We start from the raw sequence: 23,141 nt of genomic DNA, 5'->3' as shown, positions 1-23,141 counted from the left end.
TCGCCGCAAATAACTTTTTCCAGCGATTTTAATGGTAAACGACAAGACCATTTCTGTCGATTTTTTAACATTTGCGACAAACTAAAATCACTGGAAATATTAGTTTTTTCTGACGATTTTTAAAAATCGCCGAAATTGATCAAAAATGGCTTTAGGATTTCGGCGAACCTCCAGCGATTTATAATCGTCGAAAATGATCAAATGCAGCGATTAATATATGTATTTGCGATGATTTTGAGCGCTGGAAAATGCCTGATTTCTTGTAGTGAGGTTACATAGAGTATTTAAAGCAAAACCTAATGAAACTCTAACCAAAATAAACCCCCATCTTCCAAAAGTGCCCCTGTATGGACAGTGCGCGGCTACAGTGCAACACTACACTAACTCGGCTACAGTAACCCTAATCCTAGTTCAATAAAATAATAACTTTCCCAACATGCCCTTGCATAGGCCCCCTTAAGTGCTTCCCATAATAAATTCAATTATTCTAAACTAATAAAATAATTTCTTTAAATGAATTAAATAAGTTGAAACCCTTCAAGAGCCCAAAGCCTTTAAGTCTTGTTGTTGCCCTCTTCCATAGCTGATCAAATGAATCAAAATTGGATCTTCATCCTTCAAGCTCCATCTTGAATGTTGGGCTCTTGCTAAACTCGTCACAAGTGGATTGCATCAATCCTTGCATTGTCTCCATGATCTTCAATTCAACTTCGAAAACCCTGATGAGCATATATATATTTAGATTATCGCAAGCACTAACATCTAGAAAGAAGAAAATGAAAACTCGTTTATTTGGTGAACAATGTGAGTTTGGCAAATTGAACAGATGGCTAGAGAAATCTTCATTTCACCTCTGCTCAACAAGTGCTTTTACATTGTAAGGCCATGTAACACTTAGGTTTCCACTCCACATCGACTTGGCTATTAGCAAGTTGGCCCTTTCAGTAGGATGGCCAGTGTCAAAGAACACATAGTCACTGGCTTTTTCACATAATTCATACACTTTGACAGATCTCTTCCCTCCACAACTGTTAACTCCTCTGTATGGACCAGATCCACAGCATGCCGCCTGCCCTTCCTTGAAACCTTCACAAAATAAAACCAGAATTGGTAAATAATAAATTGCACCCTGCAGTACTATGAAATTGAATAGCCATCATGACATACCATATTTTATAGGGTTATTCATTATTTCACTGACTATACTGTAGAAATCTGTAATTGAGTATTTGAATCCTTTCAGCTGGCTCTCTAGCTCCTGGAGGACATGTGGAAGTGCTTTGTTGTGCAGTTTTACCAGTGCTGTAATTTTATCCACGCATTCACCTGCGTTTATTACCTTTAACAATGGTAAGCAACCCAATGGCGCCAAATTTACAAACGCAAATTTCCTTCCTCCTTCCTTGTGTATTCCCTATATAAGAAATCATCAAAGAATGTTTGTGGCCGAGTTAATAATCAAAAAAGAGAGAGAGAATAATATAAAACAATTTTTATTTCAAATATCGGGTACGAATAATGTAAGTGTTGTTACTTTGATCACAGTTGTCAAGTTGCCAATAACCATATCTACATACTCTTCTGGAGAGTAGGATTGAAACAAGCTTGAGTTTGCAGTATAAGGGGCTATGTAATCGTTGCTTCCGACGCTGGTTATGTAAACAGCTCTTGACACCAATGTCTTGGCTTCTGCTTCACCTATCTCTTTCTTCAATAGCGTTTTCATTCTCTTGAAATTACTGAGTTGTGTGTGCAGGTCTATAACCTATTAATTAGAAGGGAGAGAAAAAGAAGAAGAATAAAACGCAAATAAATCTCAACAATGTCATCATATAAGGCTGTGTTTATGTCATAGGAACGCAATCTATTTCAAGAAATGATAATGATACATCCCAAAAATTTTTACAACCAATTTTACAATTAACGACTACGAGCTGCATGCTACTTCATCAAAAATAAATTTCAGTTTTAGTTGTACAAGAGTTATTAGATACTAATTTCCTTTCGGAAAATAAGATGCAGGGATGATAAGAAGATCAGACGTACGGCTTATATTTCGTGAGCTAAATATTCAAGAACAAACAAAACAATAGCATACGAGGACTATAATTACGATCTTTTGAAAGAGTTTGTAAATTGTAAATGCAACAAAATTGAAAGAGAAGGAAAACATGAAATATAATGAGACAAAAAATAAGTTTCTAGTGGTTCGGTACGTACAAGATCACTCGTTTGTTTTTATAGATGAGATGAAATGAGATTATAAGTTGAGATTAAAATTAAAAAATTAAAAAAAATATTAAAAAAATATATATTTTTAATATTATTTTTATTTTGAGATTTAAAAAAATTGAAATGTTTATTTTATTTTGTACGAGAATTTAAAAAAATTATAATGATTAAATGAAATGAAATGAATGGAGTTGAGTTGAGAAGATTTGTGAAAACAAAAGAGGCTGCTATCTATGCTATAGTTAGTTGTATTTCAATTGCATACCGAGAAGCCTAATATTGAAATTCAATGATCAGGTAGAAGCATATATACCGATCCTAGATGAGTTCCGACCAGAGCACCAGCTCCGGCAGATGCAAAGTTAGCCCCATCTGCATATCGCTTATAACCAGGATGTAGGTACGCCGGAATCAATGGCAACTTCGCAAACTCAGCTGCAACGTCAGTGCATGCTTTCAAAACTTAGCCGACAGAAACAGACTTCAGGTTCTAAAGAAAATAAAACAATGGCATGATGAGTGTGCGTGTATATCTTACCTATGAAATCTGGAATTATACGGCCATCAGAAAATCTCCCAGTTGGGTAGTTAAAGAAGGTTTCCCCGTAGGGATAAACATTTGCCCGGTACTGGTACGTGGTGTTGATGTAGTTATTGTTTCCTGCATCGAAAAGAGAATCTCCGAAGATGAATTGGGCAACATGGTCATTCGGCAGGCATATGTGACTGTGACCAAGGCTTGGGGTTGGTATGATACTAAGGCTCGCACACATGAAAACCAAGAAACAGATACGAATCCTCGAGCTCATCATCATGTTCATAAATATCTTGTTCACCTTGTGTTTTGTTAACTTCTTTAATTAGTTTCAGTTTTGATTTATTTATAGGGTGCTTTGTTTAGGTGAAGGAGATGCATGGTCTGCATTTCTTGATCTGTTGAATTTCAAAGACGTTTCGGTTTTTAACATCTTCTTCAGATCTTGGACCGACGATTATTCAAACTATTGAATTTCAAAGACGTTTTTTCTTTCTTTCTAAATTATCAATTACTAATTGGGCTGATGCTTGGGCAGCCAGATGTTACTATATTATCTTATTTTGAATATTCCTGGCTGCTGAGCAGATGCTTGTCAATTTTTTTCTTTTTTTTTTTGTGGTGTACTAATGCTTATCATCTTTATATCAATTACTCAAAGTATCTTATCTCCATTCGATGTAGACTTCAGCGTAATATTCCAACACTATCCGCTCCATGTCCACACATGAAGATATTTACAGTAAGAAATTATGTTTTAATAATAAAAGAAATTCTATAAGAAGAAATTCACAAACTGACATGATTTAACGTGATACATTATATTATAAAGTTATTATTATTGTATTATATGAAATCATATCAGTTTATAGATTTATTTTTATAAAATTTTTTATGACTATAACATTTCTCATTTATCATTCCTGCTTGCATCAACCAAAATTGAAAAACTTGAAAAGCATTTCCACGTATTTGTGCAGATGTACTAAGAATATGATCCTAGATATGGTTCTCAATTAATCCTTATTACTACTTTGAATGCGTTACAGTTCTAGACTTTACCCTAGGAAAGTGATCGAGTGATAGAAAGAACCAATGTTTGATGCGGACCGTCGATTGGATAAAGGGCTGAGATAACGCCAAAGTTGCAGTGTTACGAATTGGCTTCTAGAAGTTTATATTGTATTTCCTTATTGCATATTTTAATTACCGAATATTATAATTAATGGATATCAAAATATTTTGCAGCGGGACCCACGGGTTAGTGGTTGTTTTACAGTTTGTTATGCATCCCTTATAAGGGACAGTACTTGTGTAGTGTTATTTTCATCCCGACTATTATTACAAAACTTTCTTCTTCTACCTTTCTTTTGGATGTCTCTTCCCTCCAAGTGAGAATCTTTATTTTTTCTTACTTTATGTTATAAAATGCTTATTAGAAGATTCTTAGCACATTTAGTGACGTCTTGAAATGTGAACACGGGCTGGTTTGGATACATAAATAAAACACAAACCATCTCATCTGAGTTGTACGACTTGTTTTATCTGTGTATCCAAACGCTTAAACGTAAATTTTTAACTCATCTATATATATCTACACTGTACATTGATTTATCCAGAGAAACTTTTGACTCCCTTCTAACAGCCCATTGTTATCCTTCACGCCTCCACTCCCACTTCCAACTACAAACTTTTGAAAAAGTCAAAGGTAATTCAATCACCTACTACAAAAAACATAATTTGAAAAAGTCAAAATATTTAGGAGTTTTTAAATTAATAATAGATAAGAGAAAAACTTAAGGCTAGTCGAATGAGGTTCTTATTTTTATAGTCATCAATCAAAATTTGCCACGTAGAAGTTGCAGGAAACAAACATCTACACCCGCACGCAGGAAATTCTAGCTTGTACACTTCAGAGTTCAGAACCGCCCTTCCTCGCATAACGGTTCCTCTCCCCCCTTCCTCGTGCAGGCCATTTCCTCTTCCCCCTCGGTATGAAAGATGCACCATATATATGCACCATTTGATTTACTAGAATAAATGTTGAAATTAACACGAACATAGTCAGTATGAAAGATGCTTATGATTTTGAGACATTCCATTTTCTGGTAGCATGGACAAAGAAGTAGTTCATCAGAATTTATTGGTTGGCATATAACCTCCTGGCAGTTTAAAGAAGCCAAATGATATATGTACAATAATTCTGCATAAATAAAAATTGCTTCACATGATTGATTAGAACAACTAATCTATACAGAGAACCAATGAAGAAAGATGAAATAATATACAATGAACCTATTCAGAACAAGAAAATGCATAAATCAAAAGACAAAATCTTCAAACAGTACAAGAAAGAGATCCCCACAAGAAAATGCATAAATCGAACTCTAGAAACGTATGAAATGCAAAAATCAAACCTTAAAATCGAAAAAAAAATGGCGTGTGAAATGCATAAATCAAAAACTTACTCACGATTGTGCAAGGATATCGACGCTGAGTAAGGGAGAGGAAATCAACGCTGAATGGCTTGCGTGAGGGAGGGGGTGGTGAAATTGACGCTGCCCGAGAGGGAGGGGAGGGGGTGGGAACATCGACTGTGCGAGGGAGGGGGGAGAGGAACTGCTATTCGAAGGGGGGAGGGTTTGAATTCTAAAGTGTACAAGCCGTAATTTTTTGTGTGCGGGTGTAGATGTTTGTTTCCTGCAACTCTTACATGGCAAATTTTTATTGGTAAGTGTAAAAATAAGAACTTCACCCTACTGGCCTGTAGCTGCTCCCAATAGATAATACTTATTTTTAATATATTCATAATAATATTTTCCACCCAATAATTAAAAATACTTTTCAATAATTGGTTGGACCTACCACTTTATCAAATCCCCAAAAAGCTAAAACTATCTCATCTCATTTTAACTCAAAAATCTCACTACTATTCAAAATATATCATCTCATTTCATCTGAACTGCGTAACCTGCTAAAATATAAAATAAATAATAAAATCTATTTCTTTCCTTTAGTTTAAGTTTTTAAGACAAGTGATGATTTCACACGGTATCAGAGCAGAGGTATTGAGTTCGAATCCTGACTCTACACTCTCTCCCCCCAACTCAAAAAAAAAAAAAAAAACTCTGACTCTACACTTCATCCTATTTAATTAACAAAAACTCTATGTGCAGTCCCTTTTGCGTACTTCTTGTGTACTCTATTATTGTGATTGATTGCGTCACCTTTTTAATATAAAATAACTGTTTTGACCAATCATATTAATGGAGTGTGCAAGGAGTACACAAAAGTGACTATATGTAGCAAAACTCTTTAATTAAATATTTCACGCGTTAAGCTATCCATTGAAGGAGAGTCTGGTCCACGCGTGAGAGAGAGTGTTAAGATATAAAATAAATAATAAAATCTATATATTTCCATCAGCTTAACCTTTTGAAATAAATGGCGATTTCACATAACAAAATAAGGCCTACTAGGCGTATGGTTCCCTTCGGCATCTATATTTCTAGAAATGTGTTGTCTCAAATGGCTCGTTCCTGTGAATGTGATTTATCTCACGCTTAGAGAATATCATGAGATTTCGAGTCTTATGAGAAGCTACTTGTCATGTATAGTATACTGTTGACGTGGCTCTAGGTTTTTTTTCTCTTTGGCATAGGGCGACTAGGTTTGCATGGCTGCCGCCGATGGCCCCCATGCCAATTTGGTGACCACCCCTCGTCAAAGAACCTTCGTTGATATGGTTCTAGACTCCCAGCAGCCTCTTCCTGAGGTTGCAGTGCCTTTTCGTGCTCATAAAATGGTTGATGGAGAGGTTAGTGTGGTTTTTTCAAAGGATGAAATTGATCGGTCTGCGTTGCCATTTCAATTCTCTTTGGAATTGAAATTCCTGCGTCAAAGGCCTTCATTGGATTCCATTCGATCATTTTATCCAAACAAGATGGGGGCTGCTTAAACAACCGATTGTTTCTTCGATGAGTAGGCCGAGAAACGTGTTTATTCGCTTGACTTCAGAAGAGGATTTCATGAAGGCTTTCGCTCGGGAAAATTGTGAGATTAATGATATACAGTACAAAGTGTTCCATTGAACTATAGATTTTCAAGAGGACCAAGAACCTGTGCGTGTTCCGGCGTGGATCTTTTTCTATCATGAATCTTTTTTGCGTAGTAGCACTGCTCCGATAGGTAGGTTCCTTAAGAGATACAACCCTACGAGATTTGCTACACGCACGGATGGTGCGAGAGTTTGTGTAGAGATGGACGAAACGAAGGATCCTTTGCAAGCATTATGGATAGGTACTCCCAAGAATCCCCAGAGTTTTTATCAAGTGATCGAGTTTGAAACGTTGCCGGTGTATTGCATGCGAAGCCATGTGCAAGGTCATAATGTTAGGACTTGTAAGTGAGAAAGAAAGAAATGGGAGGTGGACCAGTCCACAAGGAAACAAAATGGGAAGGGAGATCAGACCTGGGTTCCGAAAGAGAAAGAATTTGAACAACCTAATGATGGCTTTCAGAAAGGAGAGAGTAGTAAAATGGGAGAGATGAAGCTGAAGGAATGTGAAAAACCTTTCGATGAAGACATATCGCAGAATGAACTGGTCAATAGTCTGGTTGAAATGGAACAAGTACAATCTATGATTAGTGTAGATGCGGAAAAAGTTCAATGTATTGAATGAATGATGGGAGATTACATGAATGTTTTGATGGCGAAGGAGGTCGTTGCTGTCGTGATGGATGATTGTTGTGAGATCAACAACCAGACGAAGGGGGTCCCAGGGGAAAACTGTGGTGTGGAGGTAGGTGGTAGCACTAGAAAACAAAAAGATAAATATGGAAGTAATTACTTTAGGGTCTGTGGTAATACTTTAGAAATAGAAGATGATAGCAAAAAAAGATTTGGTATGTGAATGTAGCTTTTGATGACATGCAGGAGTGGGGGGACCTTCTACTTCTAAAGCTTGTTGGGGCTCAATGCCTTATCACTTTTGTGGAATTGAAGATTGTTCTTCCATGCATGCATTCCTACTACTCCCTTCCAAACCATAACAAACAAAAGTTCAAAATTGGGTCAAACACAATAAATTGGCACAAGCCCCACCCAAGCAGTAATTGTACTGAAAAAAGTAATTAAAATATATATATCATGCATGAGTACTACGGCTTGCATGATTTCTTATTACTGTTATGATTATGATTTTGATTGTTATTTGATAAGCAGTATTTTTAAATTCCTAACTTTTATGGATTTGACAATGATAGTAAATATTATGTTTGGGATGATTTTGTTTTCTGTAATGGGGAATCCTAGAGGAAGAAAAGGTTGAGCAGACCCTTCTACAGCTAAGAAGTTTGAAGAAAACTGTAAACAATCTATGGAGGTAGGGTCTTTGAAGCTTTGGTGTATGATCTTTTTCTTCTTTAACTATCTTTTGTTCCAAAGAGGTAGGGTCTTTGAAGCTTGCTTTGATGTTTGGCCTTGATGGCTTTGCTTATCTTTGTCTAATGTTTTTTGAAAGACAAGTTTGGGTCTGAATGATGCTTTTGAGTGATGGTACTTTATTTGGATGCAGTACTTTACCTTTATTATTTAAGGCTGCAATTCGATTTAAGGTTGAGATTGTATCACCTGCAAAATGGGAAAGGTCAAATCTACTCTATCTTGCCTCCTTGGAAAGGGTATACAAATAGCATTCCCTCTCGAGTTAATAATGACTATGTTGTCTGAAGCTTTGGCTTGAGCAATAGATTTTGTATAGAGATGCAAGTAGAAGCAGAACGCAAAAAGAGAGCTCATGTTCTTGACCCTGAAGGTAATAACGTCAGTTTGATATGCCAAGTTTTTAGTGTACCACTTTTCAACACTCAAGTAGGTAGCCTTATGCATTCTTAGAAATTAATGTCTCTTTATAATTTACAGGAGAAAGACAAGCCAACATCAATGTTGCTGATGGAAAGAAGAGTTCTATAATCTTACAATCTGAAGCTGCAAAGATGGATAAAATTAACAGGGCCCAAGGTTATTTATCATGTCAATACAGATTAATTCCCATAGTATGGAAGTAATGTTTGTCTTCCATCCTAATATTAGTACTAAAATCTGTTTTGATAAGTAAGTTATTACTGATATCTTTAGAGCATATATGCTATTTTGGACATGCATTTAATTTTAGCACGGACTATGATAGAATTCATAATCAATACAAGCTTTGGTCTGTATTAGAATGTTTTTGTTGGAGTGGTTGCTACAAGAAATTTAGGTTGTGTATTGGATTTTGAAAGGAACTTATGTATATGTTAAGCCAGGTCTCACTAAAGGGGGTTTGTTCATGTTCTCTTGTATGGTATGCGAATATCAACTTGAGAAGTCCTATGCTAAAGCCCTTTTTTTTCTCAACACATCCTATCTGATCTAATATAGCGTGCAAAAATTTAAGAAAAGAAAATTTTAATGCTATATCAAAATTGTGATCATGTGAAAATTTTTAAGAAATTTTTAATGCTATATCAAAATTGTGATCATATGAAAATTTTTAAGAAATTTTTTACTAATCTGTTAAGAAAAAAACTGTTATTTCATTTCCCCCAAACTTGGATCAACCTATGGCCTATTTTAACTTATTTGTCTTTGTACTAATGTTTTTATCTTCTAATTTATGCAAGCATGTACTTAACTATCATTATCCAAAAATATTTGCTAGAATTTACATTTTTTTTTCTATGCATTACATTATTGATTCAAATCAATTTTTTTTTATAAAAAATATATTATTTTTTAAAAATAATCATTTCATCTAGCTAGGCTCACGTTGCCTTGACCTAATTATTTATATAATAGCGAAAGAAAGTTACTTTTATCCATTGAAAAAGAAAAAAAAAAAAAAAAGAAGTCAGAGACATTTCGAGAACGGCAAGAATGTGGATTCCCACTTATTTGGAAGGAAATCCACATTATCTTAAAAAGGGGGTTGTGATGGGATTCCAAATTTCCTTGACAATTTAGATTCGCTCCCCTTAAATCCATCCAAACGGAATAATCAAATATATTCTATACCATGAGAAGGGCAATATGTAACATGCCATATTTTAGATGGGTTGTTCATTCTTTTCGTGACAAAGCTGCAGAAATTAGTATTTGAATATTTGAATCCTTTCAACTGGCTCGCTAGCATGTGAAGGACTGCTTTATTGTGCAATTTAGAAACCCAAATTTCCTACGTATTTCCTGACACATCAATGTGTACTTCAAATCAATTCAGACAATGAAAAACATGAATATTTTAAAAGAAATGATATTTACAATCGTGTAATGTGTAAATATTACGTAATTTTTTTTTATAAAAAATGAATAAATATAGAATTTACAGAAAAATTAATTTTTTAATAATAGACTCTATTCTTTTTAAAACGATTACGTAATATTTACGCACTCTATAATTCTCCGTATCATTACTCATATTTTAAATATTGGATACAACAGTAGTAAATGTCATTACTTTTTAATTTACTCTTCTTGTGAGTAGTAAATGTGGGCCATCACGATCAACCTTGTTCACTTTCAGTAAAGTTGTCATTATTTGCTGTGTTCTTCATTTATAGGCTGTTTTTGTTGGAAGTTTAGCCAAATCCAACTTTCGAAGACTATTGAGCATTCTAAAGATCAATTAATAAGGCTTTTTGGTTTCTAAGACTAGTAGTCTTTTAATTTCTGAACAATGCCTTTTTGTTTTTCATTGTTGTGTCTTTTTATTCTCTCTAAAGTAAAGCTTTAATTAAAAAAACTTTATAGTTATCAAGTTCTTTGAAAGAAAAGTCCGTAAGTTAAACGGATTGACGTTTTCTACCAACGGAAAAATATCTTCAATTTTCTTTATCTGATCTTATTTTATCTCGGTGAATGTATAGAAAGATTTATCCCTTTAACTTTGTGTCCTGGACGTGAAAAACATTGAAATTTTTTATACGAATAATGATGTGCACGTTGTGAGGGGGAAAACCCAAGCCCAGGATAAGGTCCATGCCCAAGCCAGTGTATGAGAATCGGGATGGCCTGGAAGGCCCAGAAGGGAGAACGCAGGGCAAGAGCCCTGACAAGAGGGACGAGAGATGGTGTGACTTGACACCACTGACCAAGGTGCCACCGACCTTGACACAACAGGATAGCCTGACAACTGAACTGGCCGACCGTCAGGAACATCCCAGACTCTGGCACAACCGTCCGAATAATGCAGAAGAACATTGGAGCCCATCCAAAGCCATGCCTCATTTAATGGAGCAGGGATGAGCTTGTCCGAGACCATGCCACATTTAATGGTGTAGGAGTAAGCGCGCATGGCAGACCACGCCACATTCAATGCATCCTAGGGTTGGCACGTAACACGAATGCCCTCCTGGGTGTCAACAACAACCCTGGCCAGGCCTAGCAAGACTAGCAGTATTGGCAAAAAGTAAGAGGTTGGCAGGGACATGCGATCCCAGTACGAAGCTGCACACCGGTCACCATCACCTCGAGACCCACCTCGACCAGGTATAAGTACCCCTTTCTCTTCCAAGAAAGGGTTACACTCACATTCTTGAACACTTCTCTGATTATTCATTCTAAGCTCTCTCTCTCTCTCTCTTCATCTTCAACCTTGGCCTAACTTGAGCGTTAGAGGTATCATGGCCTCCGAGCTCCCCCATTCTCCTCCTTCCAGGGAAGAGGCCGAGTGCTGCCAGTGTGGAGTTAACCAGGCCCGTGAAACACGACATCAACATTGGCACCATCTGTGGGATCTATTTTCCTACAAGTAAAGTGTCCTTCGTATGCCGACAACAACGTGCTCTCAAGCCTTCGAAGAAGAACGACGACCTTTCGTCAAGAAGCTGCAACGATACCCCTACCCCCGAGGTTCAAAGTCCCGCTGATAGACTTGTACAATGGGTCCAAGGATCCTTTAGAGCACCTGGAAACCTTCAAGGCATACATGACCCACATGGGTTCCCAAGCAAGGTCGCATGCAGGGCATTCCCCCTCACGTTGAAGGGAGCAACGAGAGCATGGTTCAGGGCCCTGTTGCCCTGGACCATTACTAGCTTCACCGAGTTGGCTCTGCTCTTATTGAAACAATTCATGGCAAGCTGGAAGAGGAGAAGACCCATTGCCTATCTCCTAACCGTGAAGCAAAGAGACGACAAGAGCCTGAAGTCTTACCTCTCTCGTCTCAATAAAGAACACATGACGACAAATGACCACGATGAAAAAATACTCTGGCAGCACTACTGAGGGGAATCTGGCCCCGCAACCCCTTCATGACGGAGATTGCACAAAAGACCCCAACCTCGTTAAGGGAGTTCATGGACTGCGTTGACAACTTCATCAATGTTGAGGACACGCTCCGGGCCTGGATGGCCCCGCGGTGGACTGAGTTGGACAGAGCAGATAGGAAGGCTACCGGCCTGAACAGCGAGGGAAGTCGGGAAGACGGTAAGAAGAAGGCGCGTGATACAAAGTGCAAAGAAGCGTAGCCCGCACATGTGAAGGTCGGACAGCGCATCCACATCAACTTGGCTGTAGAGACCGAAAGAGATCCTAGCCCGCAGGGCGAGCGGTGACGAGACTCCGCCAACCCCAAATATTGTACCTATCACAAAACCAACAACCACCGAACGGAGGATTGCATCACAAGGAAGCGAAAGTTGGAGGATATGGGAGCCCTAATAGACTAGCGAGGTGAAGAGAGGTGCGACCAACGATATGACGGCTGTGTACAACCACGGAGAAGCAAAAGCCCCAACAGGAGAAGGCTCGACGGGTGTAACAGAACAAGCCCAGTCAGAGAAAAAGGTCCGATGGGCAAGATACACATGATAGCAGGAGGATACGCAAGAGGAGGAGCCACCTTGTTGGCAAGGAGGGCCCACGCCATAAGGGCTAGGTATGAGGAAATGTTCACCACCTATAGGGCAGCCCCGAGCGAGAGGAGCTACATGAAGGAACCTGCCATAACTTTCAGCGAGAAGGACGAAGAAGGAGTTCTACGCCGCCATAACCGTGCAGATTGCCAACTACTTGACAAGAAAGGTCCTAATAGATAACGATAGCTCGACAAACATTCTGTATTGGGAAGCGTTCATCTAGATATGGATTATGCCCGACCAATTGCGCTCGACTCCATCCCCCCTCAAAGGTTTCACCGGGGACATGATTCAACCGATTGGAGCCATCACCTTATCTATTCTGGCAGGAATGGTCCCGATAATGGTGGCAGCCATGATGGATTTCCTCATATTAAAGGCCCCCTCCTCCTACAACGCGATCTTAGGGTGACCAACCTTGAACCGTCTCAGGGCAGTGACATCCACCTATCACTTAAAAATGAAGTTTCCAACCCCTATGGGAGTGGGAGGAATACATGGCAAACAAAACCTGGCGTGGGAGTGATACGCTCGGGAGCTGAAGCCCGAGGCCGTCAAAGTTTGGACCCTTAAGGGGGGGCACGAAACAGCAGGCCCGCCCCAGGCCCCTGCAGAATGAAGGATCACGAAGGCCGTAGGCAACCCCATCTAGGGAACACCGAACACGTGAGGGAACATTTTGTTTGAAAAACTTGGGTTAGCCCAATCATGTAATCAACAACCACTTCAATGAAAGTATGATTTCGCCTCTATTTGATTTTGTCTAAAAGTATCGACACCACAAACCAATCCCTTGACTGGCCATGATGCATTGGCTAAGGGGCAGAGCCTCCCGAGCTCTGCTCCTTCACAGCCAGTCGGGCACGAGTCACTTGGCCCGTCGGCCTTCGCGCAATGCATGGTCGCGATGATTTGCTAAGGGCCAAGGCCTCTAGAGCTTTCCCCTTCACAGCCAGTCGGACACAAGTCCCTTGACTTGCCGACCTTCGTGCACTACAAGCCTAATCCCTTGACTGGCCGCGATGCATTGGCTCAGGACCTGAGCCTCCCAAGCTCTGCCCCTTCATAACCAGTAGGTTACGAGTCACTTGGCTTGCTGACCTTCGTGTAATGCATGGTTGCGATGCGTTGGCTAAGGGACAAGGCCTCCCGAGCTTTCCCCTAAACAGCCAATCGGGCACAAGTCCTTTGACTTGTCGACCTTCGTGCACCACAAGCTCAGTCCCTTGACTGGCTGCAATGCATTGGCTAAGCGCCAGAGCCTTTCGAGCTCTATCCCTTCACAGATAGTCAAGCATGAGTCACTTGGCTTGCCGACTTTTACGCAATGCATGGTCGCGATGCATTGGCTAAGGGCCAAGGCCTCCTGAGCTTTCTCTTTCACAACTAGTCGGACACAAGTCCCTTGACTTGCCAACCTTCGTGCACCACAAGCTCAGTCCTTTGACTGGCCACGATGCATTGGCTCAAGGTCAGAGCCTCCCAAGCTCTATCGCTTCATAGCCAGTCTAATACGAGTCACTTGGCTCACCGACCTTCACGCAATGCATGGTCTCGATACATTGGCTAAGGGCCAAGGCCTCCCGAGTTTTCCCCTTCACAGCCAGTCGAACACATATCCATTGACTTGCCGACCTTCGTGCACCACAAGCCTAGTCCATTAACTGGCCGCGATGCATTGGCTTAGGGCCAGAGCCTCTCGAGCTCTGTCCTTTCACAGCCAATCAGGCATGAGTCACTTGGCTCGTCGATCTTTATGCAATGCATTGGTTATGCAATGCATTGGCTAAGATGCATTGGCTAAGGACCAGAGCCTCCCAAGCTCTGCCCCTTCACAGCCAGTCGGGCACAAGTCCCTTGACTTGCCGAACTTCACGCACCACAAGCCCAGTCCTTTGACTGATCGCGATGCATTGCCTAGGGGCTAGAGCCTCCTGAGCACTACCCCTTCACAGCCAGTCGAGCTCGAGTCACTTGGTTTGCCAACTTTCGCTCAATGCATTGGCTAAGGGCCAAAGCCTCCCAAGTTTTCTGCTTCACAGCCAGTCAGAGACAAGTCCCTTGATTTACTAACCTTCGTGCACCACCAAACTGACAATAGAGTAACAGTAGGGACGCGAGGTCAGGCTCTATGTGCTAAAACAAGGGTTCCAAGCAAAACAACGAAGAAAGAAAATACAAAGAAGATGCAAACACAAACTCAAAGACAAAAATGAATTCATCCTTTGCATGCATAAGTAAGCCCAAATTACAAGAGTTCAAATTACAAAGGCCCGTAGGCCATGCAAATAGAAAGGAAGAGCCTAAGAAGACGAGGGTGGGTCTCCCGGGAAGTATGGTGGTTTACTTGGCTTCCCGAGTTCTTTGACGAGCTTGAAGGTGAGAGAGAGGGTCTGGTTCCAAGGACTTCAGATCCAAGGTGTCGAGGTCCATGTCTGGATTTTTGTGCATAAGGTCCCAGAATCGCTCGAGGCCCTCTTTGTAGCCATACCCCCAGGCAGTGTCTCGAAAGGCTTGAGGCGACGAGCCATCCCGGAAGCATAGACATCGTCCACCTTGAGGCTAGCCAACTCTTCCTTTAGCCCAGACTTCTTCCTCTTCACCTGCCGAACCTTGTCCCACAACTTTTGGTGGCACTCCTGCAATTTTTCCATTCTCTCCTGGAGCATGTCACACTCTGTCGAGATAACTTCCATCTCCTTCTGTGCTTTCTGAACCTCATGGCAGGCAATGATGGCAAGAGACCATAGCGCCCGAGCCTCCTCCTTGAGCTCCCTGCGCTCTTCCACGATGATACTCGCCAACTAATACGTTGCCTGCAAGGGGGAAGATGTTAAGAACGGGAGCAAAAGCAAAAAAGGTCAAGTAAGGGAAAGAGTCATACCTGTGCAAAAAGAGGCCTCAGCTTTTTTGCCTCACGCTTGATTGCCTAGGCTCGAGCTTGAACAATGCCCGGGCCAGGGGACTAACTGGGCCCCAGACCAGCATGGGAATAAGAGGCACCACCAACCAAGGGCAACACAGAAGGTGGGACGTCTTCGATATTCTCCTGCAAAGGGCCAGCCCCAGAGGCTTCTTCATAAACAGGCACAACGGGCGAGGGAACCCTTGCTTGCAAGGAAGGCCTTTCGGCATCGGCGAATTCCCCTTCAAGTGGAGAGGTCGCCTCAAGCGTGGCCAAGTAAAAATCCATCTCCGGCTCCGGAGGGGATTGTGAGGGTAAGGACATAATCGATACGCAACTATCGCTGAGCTCCACGACGAAAGGGGAGCTCGGGCCTAGTTCCTCCTCATCATCAATATTCGGGACCCCCGAGCAAGAAGGGGCCCTAACATCCGGAAGGACTAATGGGGTGGCACCTTTCAAAGAATCAACCCAGGGCAGCACGGGCTGAGTGATCTCCCAGGCGACCGACTATTCAAAAGAAAGGTGGGTGTCCATGGAAACACCTCTGCAGAGTGTGGGTTCTGAAAAAGCATCCAGAACAACCTGAAAGGTTTCACCGCCTCCCTCATCTTTGGCAACAAAAGTTGGGATGGCGAGCACTGGCAAAACTGACGTTGAGGCAGACGTAGGAGACTTTGGCGGTGGGAAAGAAATTGTGCTCCATGTGGAAGTGGTGGGGGCCGTTGGGCGCACTGGAGGTGCTCCTTGTGTAGGAGAAGCTTGAGAATCAAGGCGAGGTGCATGTTGGGGTCCCCTATTCCCCCCCTTGGAGTATTTGGGCAACGCATATGCTGGGAAGAAGCCAGAATCTCAAGGCGAGATCGCTGAGAACTCCCCGCTTCGCCTCTTGGAACCTTGAGAGGAAGGGACGACCTGGACTCTAGGCGAAGGCCTTCTCTGCTTCGAGACCCCCTGGTAGCACCTCAGGAAGTCATGCCTGACTTGCCCTTGGGGGCGCTGCCTTCTCCATCGTGCACCACCTTCGCATGCTTGCCCCTATCGCGACCAATGGGAAAGCTCGAAGACCGTTTTTGACACTGGGGTGATGGGGGGTCCTCCAGGAATTCCCAGCCGATTACTGGGGTGATGGGGGGCTGGGAAGAAGTAAGGAAGCTCCTAATATTGATGTCTGATAGCACGACGTCAGTCTTCGAGTCGTAAAGGTGGGCCGACACCGAGGATAGCAAGGCCGCAAGCCTGGCTTTTTCCCTCCTGGACAGGTCGATGACCAAACTCTTGGACAGAAGAACGTAGGACCAGACGACTTGGACGACAAACTCTTGATGATCCTGGTCCCCCTTGGGGTACTCCCACCCCAGACCCGAGACGAAAAAGAACTTCCGAGACCAGTTTGTGATGTGCGAGTGGCGCAACTCAAGGCTGGCGATGCTCCTCCCAAGCGTACAGGATTGGAAGATACACAGGCTCCCATCCAGGTGCAGCGCCCGATATACAGACAGAAACTCCCTGGCTGTCAGGTTGGGGTACTCCTCCCCACTGGCGCTAAGTACTCACCGGTAGATAATGCAGTTGCTTGCCAAGAGACACCAGGCATTCGGATGAAGTTGGACAGGAGCCAACCCCAAAAAGTGGAGGACGTTGTGGATAGGGCGGCATAAGGGAAGCCAAAGCCCATTTGCGAACATGAGAGGGTAAAGGGCCATGCGGCCTGCCATCCTATGAACATCAACGGCGGACTCACGACAGTCAGGAACTTCCAAAACTACCGAAGCGGGGATATTGTACTTTACCCTAAATGCTCGGAGGTCATCTTTAGTAACCGACAAAACTCAATTCTTTCCGACGAAGTACAACGATTTCGAGGAGGAAGAACCACGTGGGGCCATCAGAGCAATAGGAACAAGAACTAAGGATGCAGCTGAAGATAGTGAAGGGACTAAACGGCGGGAAATGGAACAAGGAAGAAGAAAGCTAGTGAAGGCAACAATGGAGGAGGAAGCAAATGACAAAGGATGAGGAAGGACAAGGCCTTATATAGGCTTGTGCACTAACCGAGGGGCCGCTTGATGTTATGGGTTGGGGACCTCGGGAAGGCCAAACAGCACATGGTTGCAGATGCATGGGAGCATGGCGATGGTAGCGTGAAGAGCACGGACCAATAGGGGCTCAGGGTGTGGGCGAACGTGACCTACACGACATAACCGTCAGAGACAAGGGAGCATCGGGAACTCAAACGGTAGGGAACCTAGGAGTTAATAACAGGGACGAATTTCCTCAAGAAGCCCAAATGGCAGGGAACGACACGGTACGTAGGAACACTAAGTAAAAGACATCAACATCAATGATAAGCCCGGTGTGTAGACCAATGTGCACCGGCCCTCCCAATAGTCAGGAGACAAAGTGACACAGAAATTGAGGAAGCAACATGTGGCCTAGGGAAACCTAAATGACTCAGAGCAGGCGAGCGATGGGGACAAACTGAGGAAGACACACAGGAGGAGAAAATCTTCTGGAAATTCCCACCACACATGTGTGATAGGAATTTGCAGGGTACTATGAGGAGGAAAACCCCCAGAGGCCAGGCCCAAGATAAGGCCCGAGCCCAGGATCGCATTCGAGAGCCAGGATGGCCCAGAAGGGAGAACGCAAGGCAAGAGCCCAGACAAGAGGACGGGAGATGGAGTGACCTGACACCACTGACCGATGTGCCACCGATCCTGACACAACAGGATAGCCTGACATCTGAACTAGCCGACCGTCAAGAACATCCCAGACTATGACACAGCCATCCGAATGGCATAGAAGGAAATGTGAGCTCATCCAGAGCCACGCTGCATTTAATGGAGCAGAGACGAGTCTGTCTGAGACCACGCTGCATTTATTGGTGCAAGTGCAAGCACGCATGGCTGGGCCACGCCGCATTTAATGAATCTTGGGGTCGACACTCAATGCAAATGCCCTCCTGGGTGTCAACAACAACCATGACCAGGCTTGGTAGGACTGGCAGAAAGCAGGAGGTTGGCAAGGATATGCGATCCCAATATGACCCGCACACCAATCACATCACCTCGAGACCCACCCCGACTAGGTATAAGTACCCCTCTTTCTTCTAAGAAGGGGTTACACTCATTCTTGAACACTTCTCTGATTATTCATTCTAAGCTCTCTCTCTCTCTCTTCATCTTGAATCTTGACCTAACTTGAGCGTTTGAGGTATCACGGCCCATGAACTCCCCCACTCTCCTCCTTGTAGGGAAGAGGCTGAGTACTGCCAGTGTGGAGTTGTCCAGGCCCGCAAAACACGACATCAACACATACAATATTTTTTACAATTTTTTATATCATTACGTTTTAAAATGAGAATATATAAATAAAATGATGTTATTTTTATAAATTATTTTTAAAAACAAATTCTCATTTAAAATATAATTATATAAAAAATTATAAAAGTAATTGTATATTTATCATTTTACTTTTTATATTGCTTAATTCGGTGGAACTTTCAAAACAGGTCAATTAGTTTATTATTTCTAGAAAAAAAAATGGCTGAGAGTGAGCTAATCACTAACGTATAAGATTGGAGGGATATTATGTAGTCACTTGGAAAGAAACGTGTCAAACAATCAATAAGTTTGACTGATGCCCTTCTGGAATTGATTATAACAAGTCATTATCAGGCTACTGGACTTGCATGTCGCTCCGGATGATTGAAATAATTGAATTATACTTGTTGCTGTTTTATGACATTTTGAGATCTTATTAGTTTAACTTAAAAGCTTAAAACCCTTGCGTTAAATTTTTCAGAAAGTGAAAACTTAAATAGATATCAGTACTGCTTGCATCAACAAAACTTGAAGCATTTCCCCAGAATGCAGATAATAATAAGAAAATGAAACAGAGCATGAAGAACAATTCAACTTCGAAACTTCGGAGCATATGTAGATTATTCCAAACACTAACATCTAGAAAGAAGAAATAGCAAATTCATTTATTTGGTGGACGATGTGAGTTTGGGAAATTGAACAAATGGCTTGAGAAAATCTTCATTTCACTTTTGCTCAACAAGTGCTTTTACATTGTAAGGCCCTGTGACACCTTGGTTTCCATTCCACATCGCCTTGGCGTATAGCAAGTTGGCCCTTTCAGTGGGATGGCTAGAGTCAAAGGTCACATAGTCACTGGGATTTTCACATAATTCATACCCTTGGACAGATCCATTCACTCCAGTGACTCCACAAGTTCTTATTCCTCTGTAAGGACCAGATCCACAGCATGCCGTCTCCCCTTCCTTGAAACCTTCACAAAATAAAATCAGAATTGGTAAAAATGCAATATATGTGAGTTTAGCCTACGATTAGAACAAATATACTTGCACCCTGCAGTACTATGAAATTGAATAGCCATCATGACATACCATATTTTATAGGGTTATTCATTATTTCACTGACTATACTGTAGAAATCTGTAATTGAGTATTTGAATCCTTTCAGCTGGCTCTCTAGCTCCTGGAGGACATGTGGAAGTGCTTTGTTGTGCAGTTTTACCAGTGCTGTAATTTTATCCACGCATTCACCTGCGTTTATTGCCTTTAACAATGGAAAGCAACCCAATGGTGCCAAGTTTACAAACGCAAATTTCCTTCCCCCTTCCTTGTGTATTCCCTATATAAGAAATCATCAAAGAATGTTTGTGGCCGAGTTAATAATCGAAAAAGAGAGAGAGAATAATATAAAACAATTTTTATTTCAAATATCGGGTACGAATAATGTAAGTGTTGTTACTTTGATCACAGTTGTCAAGTTGCCAATAACCATATCTACATACTCTTCTGGAGAGTAGGATTGAAACAAGCTTGAGTTTGCAGTATAAGGGGCTGCGTAATCGTTGCCTCCGATGCTGGTCATGTAAACAGCTCTCGACACCAATGTCTTGGCTTCTGCTTCACCTATTTCTTTCTTCAATAGCGTCTTCATTCTCTTGAAATTACTGAGTTGTGTGTGCAGGTCTATAACCTATTAATTACCAGGGAGAGAAAAAGAAGAAGAATAAAACGCAAATAAATCTCAACAATGTCATCATATAAGGCTGTGTTTATGTCATAGGAACGCAATCTATTTCAAGAAATGATAATGATACATCCCACAATTCTTTTACAACCAATTTTACGATTAACGACTACGAGCTGCATGCTACTTCATCAAAAATAAATTTCAGTTTTAGTTGTACAAGAGTTATTAGAGAGTAACAAGTTAAAAATTTCCTTTCGGAAAATAAGATGCATGGATGATAAGAAGATCAGACGTACTGCTTATATTTCGTGAGCTAAATATTCAAGAACAAACAAAACAATAGCATACGAGGAATATAATTACGATCTTTTGAAAGAGTTCGTAAATTGTAAATGCAACAAAATTGAAAGAGAAGGAAAACATGAAATATAATGAGACAAAAAAGAAGTTTCTAGTAGTTCGGTACGTACAAGATCACTCATTTGTTTTTATAGATGAAATGAGATCATAAGTTGAGATTAAAATTAAAAAATTGAATAAAATATTAATAAAATATATATTTTTAATATTATTTTTATTTTAAGATTTAAAAAAATTGAAATGTTTATTTTATTTTATACGAAAATTTAAAAAAATTATAATGATTAAATGAAATGAAATGAATGGAGTTGAGTTGAGAAGATTTGTGAAAACAAACAAGGCTGCTATCTATGCTATAGTTAGTTAGTATTTCAATTGCATACCGAGAAGCCTAATATTGAAAGTCAATGATCAGGTAGAAGCATATATACCGATCCTAGATGAGTTCCGACCAGAGCACCAGCTCCGGCAGATGCAAAGTTAGCCCCATCTGCATATCGCTTATAACCAGGATGTAGGTACGCCGGAATCAATGGCAACTTCGCAAACTCAGCTGCAACGTCAGTGCATGCTTTCAAAACTTAGCCGACAGAAACAGACTTCAGGTTCTAAAGAAAAGAAAACAATGGCATGATGAGTGTGCGTGTATATTTTACCTATGAAATCTGGAATTGTACGGCCATCAGAAAATCTCCCAGTTGGGTAGTTAAAGAAGGTTTCCCCATAGGGATAAACATTTGCCCGGAACTGGTACGTGGTGTTGATGTAGTTATTGTTTCCTGCATCAAAAAGAGAATCTCCGAAGATGAATTGGGCAACATGGTCATTCGGCAGGCATATGTGACTGTGACCAAGGCTTGGGGTTGGTATGATACTAAGGCTCGCACACATGAAAACCAAGAAACAGATACGAATCCTCGAACTCATCATCATGTTCATAAATATCTTGTTCACCTTGTGTTTTGTTAACTTCTTTAATTAGTCTCAGCTTTGATTTATTTATAGGGTGCTTTGTTTAGGTGAAGGAGATCATGCATGGTCTCTGCATTTCTTGGTCTGTTTAATTTCAAGACTTTTCGGTTTTTGACATCTTTTTCAGATCTCGGACCGACGATTATTCAAACTATTGGACCAAATTAAGTATTTTTATGGCGTTCAGGGCCGGGGGTTAGGTAGGCAACGACGTTTCTTTCTCTCTCTTTCTAAATTATCAATTACTAATTGGGTAGATGCTTGGGCAGCAAGATGTTATTTTGATAATCTTGAAAGGTACAAGGTCATATATTATCTTATTTTGAATATTCCTGGCTGCTGAGCAGATGCTTGTTATTTTTTCTTTTAAGGTGTACTAATGCTTATCATCTTTATATCAATTACTCAAAGTATCTTATCTCCATTCGATGTAGACTTCAGCGTGACATTCCAACAGTACTATCCCCTCTAGGTCCACACATGAAGATATTTACGGTAAGAAATCATGTTTTAATAATAAAGAGATTCCATAAAAATAAACTTACAAATTGATGTGATTTAATATGATATATTAGATTATAAAATTATTTTTATTGTATCATATAAAATCATATCAGTTTATAAATTTACTTTTATAAAATCTCTTTATCCTTTTGACTATAACACTTCTCATTTATCATTCCTGTTTGCATCAACCAAAATTGAAAAACTTTGAAAAGCATTTCCACAGATCTGGGGCAGATGTACTAAGAGTATAATCCAGGATATGGTTCTCAATTAATCCTTATTACTACTTTGAATGCGTTACTGGTCTAGACTTTAGCCTAGGAAAGTGATCGAGTGATAGAGAGAACCAATGTTTGATGCGGACCGTCGATTGGATAAAGGGCTGAGATAACGCCAGAGTTGCAGTGTTACGAATGGGCTTCTATTTTTTTTTGTAGTATTACGCCAGAGTTTATATTGTATTTCCTTATTGCATATTTTAATTAATTGATATCAAAATATTCTGTAGTGGGACCCACGGGTCAATAGTCATTTTACAGTTTGTTATGCATCCGTATAAGGGACAATTCTCGTGTAGTGTTATTGGATCAAGGGCTGAGATAACGCCAGAGTTGGAGTGTTAGAGTATGCTTATTGGTTTGATTAAATTCATCTTTAAAATTTAACTAATATCACACTTTTTTATATTTGTCTATTTTATTTAAATTCAACTTTTATA

At 40.8% G+C, this 23,141-nt stretch overlaps 2 protein-coding genes across 2 annotated transcripts; both read right to left on the bottom strand.

The window, feature by feature from the left end:
• Positions 1–591: 591 nt before the first annotated feature.
• Positions 592–3,212, bottom strand: LOC108988277 (GDSL esterase/lipase 1-like). The gene is made up of 6 exons (XM_018961497.2): positions 2,771–3,212; positions 2,546–2,667; positions 1,535–1,765; positions 1,168–1,414; positions 852–1,086; positions 592–719 (listed from the first exon to the last, which is right to left on the bottom strand). Exons 1-6 carry the CDS (start codon positions 3,051–3,053, stop codon positions 611–613), a joined length of 1,227 nt encoding a protein of 408 aa, XP_018817042.1. The 5' UTR covers positions 3,054–3,212; the 3' UTR covers positions 592–610.
• A 16,265-nt stretch (positions 3,213–19,477) lies between these two features.
• Positions 19,478–21,955, bottom strand: LOC108983449 (GDSL esterase/lipase 1-like). Its single transcript, XM_035692091.1, has 5 exons — positions 21,601–21,955; positions 21,376–21,497; positions 20,357–20,587; positions 19,990–20,236; positions 19,478–19,871 (listed from the first exon to the last, which is right to left on the bottom strand). Exons 1-5 carry the CDS (start codon positions 21,881–21,883, stop codon positions 19,624–19,626), a joined length of 1,131 nt encoding a protein of 376 aa, XP_035547984.1. The 5' UTR covers positions 21,884–21,955; the 3' UTR covers positions 19,478–19,623.
• Positions 21,956–23,141: the final 1,186 nt, after the last annotated feature.

Source organism: Juglans regia, chromosome 7 (genome assembly GCF_001411555.2).
Source record: "Juglans regia cultivar Chandler chromosome 7, Walnut 2.0, whole genome shotgun sequence".
Taxonomy (NCBI): domain Eukaryota; kingdom Viridiplantae; phylum Streptophyta; class Magnoliopsida; order Fagales; family Juglandaceae; genus Juglans; species Juglans regia.
Note: the sequence above shows the minus strand (reverse complement) of the source record. Positions and strands in the feature narration are given on the sequence as shown.

Coding starts and splice junctions, on each gene's coding strand:
- LOC108988277 (XM_018961497.2), bottom strand. CDS start 3,053: ATGAACATGATGATGAGCTCGAGGATTCGTATCTGTTTCTTGGTTTTC. Junction 2,668..2,770: donor TATAATTCCAGATTTCATAG/GTAAGATATACA, acceptor CTGACGTTGCAG/CTGAGTTTGCGAAGTTGCCA. Junction 1,766..2,545: donor TCGGAACTCATCTAGGATCG/GTATATATGCTT, acceptor TCTAATTAATAG/GTTATAGACCTGCACACACA.
- LOC108983449 (XM_035692091.1), bottom strand. CDS start 21,883: ATGAACATGATGATGAGTTCGAGGATTCGTATCTGTTTCTTGGTTTTC. Junction 20,588..21,375: donor TCGGAACTCATCTAGGATCG/GTATATATGCTT, acceptor GGTAATTAATAG/GTTATAGACCTGCACACACA. Junction 20,237..20,356: donor ACTTGACAACTGTGATCAAA/GTAACAACACTT, acceptor TTTCTTATATAG/GGAATACACAAGGAAGGGGG.